Here is a 6,655-nt window from a genome sequence, read left to right on the forward strand (position 1 = left end):
CCTTTTTTCCTTGTTTCTATTTTCATTACATACTATACAACGGTCTGGGTTAGAATGATCTCCACTAAATAGCATGCAATGATTTTCGCATGCATGAATTTGTTGTAACAACTCAAATGGCTTCAACATCTTCTTGGTCTCGTAAAAGCTTCTAGGTAGCTTTGCACCATCAAGCATAATATCTTTAATAATCAGAAGTAGTTTATCACATATCGAGTCGGGGACACTATAATCTGATTTCCAGTTCAATAACCTGGTGGTGGTACATAGTGTGGCAACGTTTTCAGCACTAGGCCACAAAGGCTCATTGGCTTAATTTGACATGGTATAAAATGCTTTGGTTGTTTCATTTGGATCTTGGTGTAACACCTCGAAAATTCATGTCCAATGTTATATCGACACGTGTCATGGACTTAAAACGTGTAAAGGATTGAATTAGAGGGACTAAAGTTGACAAACAGGGAATCTATGTGTGTAAAAGGATTCAAAATGTCAACAATGAATAAATATGTCTTTCAATAACCCTACATGATGTTTATACCCTTAAACGAATAAATCATGGATCATACGAAGCTAATTGTGAAAGAAAGTGAGGAATTACAAACTACAGGGGCTAAATGTGTCAACATGTTTAAAGTATACCTCTGAGTGATCTTTTAGCAGACCCGAAGCTTTGTAATAATAAATTATACTCACAATAATGTGTGATAAAAATTTCACAAGGTTTCGATAAAGTGTGAGAAAGTTATGACAATATTCGTATACGAGGGATTAAAAGTGTCAACGTTGAAATTTAAGACTTTTCGCTGAACGTATGAATAATCGGGGACTAAACAAAGTTGGTTTATAACTTGGAGTCCTTAAAAGTCAAGTTTGGGGGTTTAAAGTGCAAGAAATGAGCTTAAAATCAAGTTTGGAAGGATTAGGGACCAAAATTGCAAATTTTGAAACTTTGTAACCAGATCAGACCCTCACACGGGGCGCGTAAGATCCCTATGGATCCTTACGCGGGCCGCCAGAGTCCCCCAGTATCAGAATTTCATGACAGCTGCCTGTTCCAGCTCGTTTAACCGACTTAACTTACCATTTTTCAATACCTGGAGTTTGTTTGATGGTTTTAAAGGGTCTAGGGACACTTGTAATCATCTGGAAACAATCCTAGACTTGTTTGGCATGATCAAATGGATCTTAGAAACCTATATAAAGGCCATGATCTTGGGTCTTCATTGCTCATTCACTTGTTAACTCCACAACTCACTTCTTGGAGGTTCCTGGAGCTCAAGCATCTTTCCTAGTGATCATTAGTCGTGCTTAGGACTATTGTAAGTATGCTTAACCTCCTTTAATTCAGTTTTGCTTAGTTTATTAGCGTTTAGTCAAACCGTCGTAATTAAGGTTTGACTTCGTCATTAATCTTAATTGCTCCAGTCAAATTTCATTTTGAAAGTACCTATGAGTTGGTAATTATGTCGGCATTAAACCCTTAAAAGGTCCCCATCTGATTCGCACTCTGATTAGGTCAATTGTCGAGTCAAACTTGATTATAAAAAGTCAACAGAAAGCTAAATTTCAAATAAATACATAATAAGCAATGTAGAAGCTATGCAACCTGTTTTGACATTAATATAACTTGGTAATTAATGTAAGAACATGTCTAAACATGTTCAACTCGACAATTTTCAGTTTAGGCTCGGTTTGGGACCGAAAGTCGCATAGTTTGACTTATGCTTTGACTTTCAGTTCTGACCCATTTGAGCATGATTTAGGAATACCTTAGAGCCTTATTAGGACCAAGTTACCTATAAGTATAACCCTCTGTGATTATACAACTTGGTTCATTAGTTATCCAATTTATATGCATGGTTCCGTTAATCGCCTAAATGTTGACTATTATGCCCATATGACCTTAAATCGTGATTTTTGAAAATGTAAAAGAGTAGAAACCTTAGGTACTGATTTATAAACTCGTACCTAGAATTTGACATCAGTTTGAGGTCTAGAATAAGAGTTACGCTCAATAGCGTAATTAGAAAGCTTTTTAGTAATTAAATGGCGTAATTAGCATATAGCCTATCTAAACCCAATTTTTGATACCAAACTTTTTACCCACTGATATAAAATAATATTTTGGGATTTTTGGAGATTTTATTTATTTTTAGGCTGATCATAACCTAGAGCTCTAAGCTTATTTCGGTAGTTGTCGGTTTTACCCTTTTAAGCTATAAAATGAGTTTTACCAAACCTTTTTCTGCTGATCTAATATGATAAATGAAGTATTTTGAGCCTTCTGGAATAATAAATTATCAGCTTTCCTGTGAAAACCCAGAAATGGCTCCAAATCGCATTTTTAAGCGTTTAAAACGCATAGTATGTATTAAAACCATATTAGATATATAAGACTTGATACCTACTGATGTTTTAAGTAAATTTCTATACTTTAGCAGTAAGTAAAAGTTTTGAAGTCATATTTCCAGTTTTGACCTTTAAACCTTAGGTGAAATTACCAAAATGCCCTTTCGGTGCATAGTATGGTTAGAAATGATAAATTTCACATATAGGTTATACCCTACTGATATAACTTAGTAAATTAAGTACTTTTACTGATTTCATCAGACCTAAAACTCAGAATTATATTTAAACTCTTTTATAATCTTTTAAATGACCAAAATGCCCTTACGGGGCATAATTTGAGTTTAAATTCCTATGGGGCATAATAGAAGATATCTTTCTGATATCACAACATATGTAAGGCATATTAACTTAGGAAACTTGTATATGAATGTTATGGTTACTCGTTACGCACTTTTCGCGTTTGGATCGGCTTATGTAACTAGTTTGCATATATTAGCCGAAACGGGTCAAACCATATCCTTTTTGTCTCAAAATCCAGAATGTGTTTAAGTTACCCATATTAAACAAGTATACAAGCTTGTCGGGTCAAAACCACATTCTAAACCGGTCTTCGCTTTATCATGCGTTTGAACTGTGTCTTCCTTTTGAAAACTAACCGGTCTAAGTCTAAGCTTAATTAAAGACCCGTTAGGATTCTAATAGGTTATTAAAAACCTTCGTTCCAGATTAGGAGCCCAGTAAAAGCTACGTGCACTTGCTGTATTTGATTTATACTTTGCTCAGGTAAATACCCTTAACTTATTTTCCCTATACGGGCTTGGGATACGGTACTATAAAAGTACCTTGGTCGGGTGTATGTAGTCATTTAAATCGTATTGTGATTGATGTATTTACATAACCTGTTTGATATGTATTATTTGGTGTATGGCCCTTGGGGGTTAAATGACCATGTCCCGGATATCCTTGGCATCATTCAAAGAAATGGCCACGACCTAAGCACGGGGTGTAGGCGTACACCTGATAGATGCATTATGTAAAAACTGGTATCCCACTTAAAGGAATCGACCTTGTGGGCATTATACCTGTGGAGTGTCAGTTAACTTAAGTCCGGCCTTACAACCGGCCCTAGTGGACGACAAATGAGTAAAACTGTATACAAGATTATTTTGAATAATTGTCCCAAGTTATAAAAATATTTTTGCCGAAGTGCATTCAAATCAATTTTCAAACTCTTTTTAAAATGAGTCAGTTAAGTTGTATTTACCAGTGTAAACTGACGTATTTCCAAAAAGGCTAAGTGCAGGTACTAGACGAAATAGGCTGGCTACTCCAGGCATCATTACTCAAGTCTCGCAAGCTTTAGATGTCAAAGTTTGTTTAATAGTTTCCTTTTTATTTGACCCGCCTGTGGATCTGTTTCGACTGTTTTGTGATACTTAAACATTACAATTTATTCAGTTGAAATAAATCTATCTTTTGCTTCCGCTGTGCATTTATATGTTGTGTTGTTTGACTATGATGATATCAATTACGTCACGATACTCCCCACCGGGCCCACCGGTGACACGTGGAAAATAGGGGTGTGACACTTGGTGCATGTTTTCCATAACAATTTCATCATATTCGGCGTATTCACCAAGATCTTCATCATTGTTTCTGATAGTATAAACAAACAACACAACAATTCTATATGACGAGTACAACAATCAATACGAAATAAACTCAGTAATCGTTGATCCAATCGATTGAAAATCAAAATCAGATTCGTTTATCTTCCTATTTGAATCAATGTTTTGATGAGTATATAATTTAATTAGGTAAAAATGTTCAGGTCTATATAAGATCAAAATTTAAATCGGGAAAACAAAGCTTAAACTAATTGTATACCTTATCATATTCGTCAATGTTCAAATCTTGGTTTTCAAACAAAACAGGGACCCAATTGATTTCTAGTGTCAATCGAAAAGGATTCAATCGATAAGTGCTTGTCATGAATGTGTCACAGATTGTAAAGCATTTCTAACAAAATATTTAATAGTTTTATTAATTATAAGGTTGTATTTCTAATACATAATAACAAGTGCTTGTCACCAAATTGCAACACATTTCCGACAGAATGTTCAATAATATGGGTTTTAATACTTTAAAATAAAATAAGTTAATAGGTTTTTATAGGAAATGCGTGCAAAATAGTAATATGTATTTAATGGTGGTAAATTAACTAATTAGTCAACAATTTAAAAAAAATCCGACAAATTTACGACGAAACTGTGACAAAATTATGGTGTTTTTTTTTTGTTTTTGTGCTATTGTGTAGCAATTTTGTTTCAAAATTAGGAGTTTTTTGTCGTCATAAATGCGTCACAATTTTGTCAAAATTTGTGATGCTTTTTCTTTAGGAAAACTCCGTATATGAGCTTGGGCCCAAGCTCTTTTATAAAGTGAGTTCCAGTTTAGGCTTTGAGCTTGGCTTGGCTAGATTCAAGCTTTTAACGCGGGTATCTCAAATCTGCTAGTTTAAGATTCTTACATTTTATTACAGAAGTTCTTAAGATGATTATAAAAGGATGATTCTTCGCCGAGTTCATTTAAATCAAAATTGTTTTCTACTTGAAGAAGCATAATTCTCACAATGGGCATTTGGGTCATCTTATGCTCAACATATGGCAACTGAAAGTTTTTGTGAAATTCTTTAGATCCTCTTATTTGACATCCCATTTGCTATTCTAGAGTTCAAGGCTCAAGGACTAATCAATCGCTCGATGATAGAACATTCATGTTTTTTCAACCATTTAAATATTTCAAACCGATCATCTCATTGTTGGAGAAATGTACATCTAGACTTTAGATCTATATCTTCAGTTTGTATGAGAATGTTGCAGAAGATGTTTGGGACCGAATATTCGTTAATGCAATAGATTGAACAATGTTGCAGGGAATTATATTTAAGAAAAGATAACAGGATTAACATAAAATGGTTACTGTATATGATATCAAAGTACAAATATTCTGATTACAGTAGACACATATATATACATATTGAATAGACACATCCAACCATTGCACAATCTTTCAAAAATCGGTTGGACGTTTAATTGTTTTGACCCAATAACTACTTTAACTACCAGATTAATTATAATAATTAGGTTATAATTATATATCAGAAGTCTAGATTAAATATATTATTTAACACTCATGATCCATTTGTTGACTTTTACTGTTGGTAAAAGAACTGTCTATTGAACAATCTGTTAGCTGGTTTGACTGATCTTTGATTCCTCTAAACACAGAATTTAGGCGATGTGTCGATGACCGGATGATAATTTAGAGGCCGGTTCTGATCGTCCCACTTCACTCAAGTTTTGTCTTCCAATCGTTTCTTTTGCCATTTCAAGAATTGCTTCCAAGTACTTCCCTTGCGCTTCTATACGAAGCTGTAAATGTCTTTGTACCTGTTTCGAGTCCATTCAAATAGTGTAGTTGACCCATGATAACAATGTTCATTTTTTAGAGAAAATATTGTTATGCATCAAAAGTCCACTTTGTATGACTTTTGACCCATTTGACCCCAGGGTTCTTTTTTATTATACCCATTTGCTTGTATAATACAAAACATAATCCGAATGCGTTGAAATTTCAACCTCTAGTTTAGTAACTATATTAGTTGAAAATGTTGCAAAAGATCGTTGATCATACCTCAAGTTGCTCATGTAACCTTCTTCGAACTTCACTTTTCATCTGTAGTGCTTCTTTTGTTTGCAAGTTTCTGTATATACACAACTATCAGTTATATCCAATATTCAAGGGGAACACTATTCACTGAACTCATATGCACAACTGAACACAAATAGTAAAAGCCGCATACTTGTTTGTTTGAGGCCTAACACTTGAATTGCTCATATGGTTGCCCACTTATGTCCTATATGACCAACTCTTGCATACCAATGGTCTGTTATGCATCTTCTTATATAGGAAAATGAGCTGCTAGGATAGAATCTTTGAGATATATCAGATTGGTTCCCATCAACAGCTTTCTTTATTCCTTTGGACTATAGAAAACTAACATCTTATGATAAATGTACTTAAAAGTATTAACAACTATTGTAAACTAAGTAAATGAATCTCATTCGTGGAATTTCTGACCCGAATTTTAGAAAATCCACTATCGCCGAACCTTGAAAGACATCTTAATTCCTTCCTCCATATGAACAACATTTATTCATTTTTCGCTTTATTCTTTTTTGTCACTTCATTATATTGGTACGTATCTTTCATTTTACTCGATTTAGGTTATGGAATAGAC

The 6,655-nt window shown here is 34.1% G+C and overlaps 1 protein-coding gene across 1 annotated transcript; it reads right to left on the reverse strand.

The window, feature by feature from the left end:
• Positions 1-5,316: 5,316 nt before the first annotated feature.
• On the reverse strand, positions 5,317-6,355 carry LOC110908813 (myb-related protein 2). The gene is made up of 3 exons (XM_022153800.2): positions 6,218-6,355; positions 6,049-6,118; positions 5,317-5,804 (listed from the first exon to the last, which is right to left on the reverse strand). The coding sequence occupies exons 1-3, from the start codon at positions 6,250-6,252 to the stop codon at positions 5,646-5,648; spliced, it is 264 nt and encodes an 87-aa protein (XP_022009492.1). The 5' UTR covers positions 6,253-6,355; the 3' UTR covers positions 5,317-5,645.
• Between the last annotated feature and the right edge of the window lie 300 nt (positions 6,356-6,655).

This window comes from Helianthus annuus, chromosome 14, assembly GCF_002127325.2.
Source record: "Helianthus annuus cultivar XRQ/B chromosome 14, HanXRQr2.0-SUNRISE, whole genome shotgun sequence".
Classification (NCBI taxonomy): domain Eukaryota; kingdom Viridiplantae; phylum Streptophyta; class Magnoliopsida; order Asterales; family Asteraceae; genus Helianthus; species Helianthus annuus.

Excerpts from the sequence above, each read along its gene's own strand:
- LOC110908813 (XM_022153800.2), bottom strand. The coding sequence starts at position 6,252 with ATGAGCAATTCAAGTGTTAGGCCTCAAACAAACAA. Across the intron at positions 6,119-6,217 it reads GTTAGGCCTCAAACAAACAA|AAACTTGCAAACAAAAGAAG; the intron begins GTATGCGGCTTT and ends GTGTATATACAG. Across the intron at positions 5,805-6,048 it reads GGTTACATGAGCAACTTGAG|GTACAAAGACATTTACAGCT; the intron begins GTATGATCAACG and ends GACTCGAAACAG.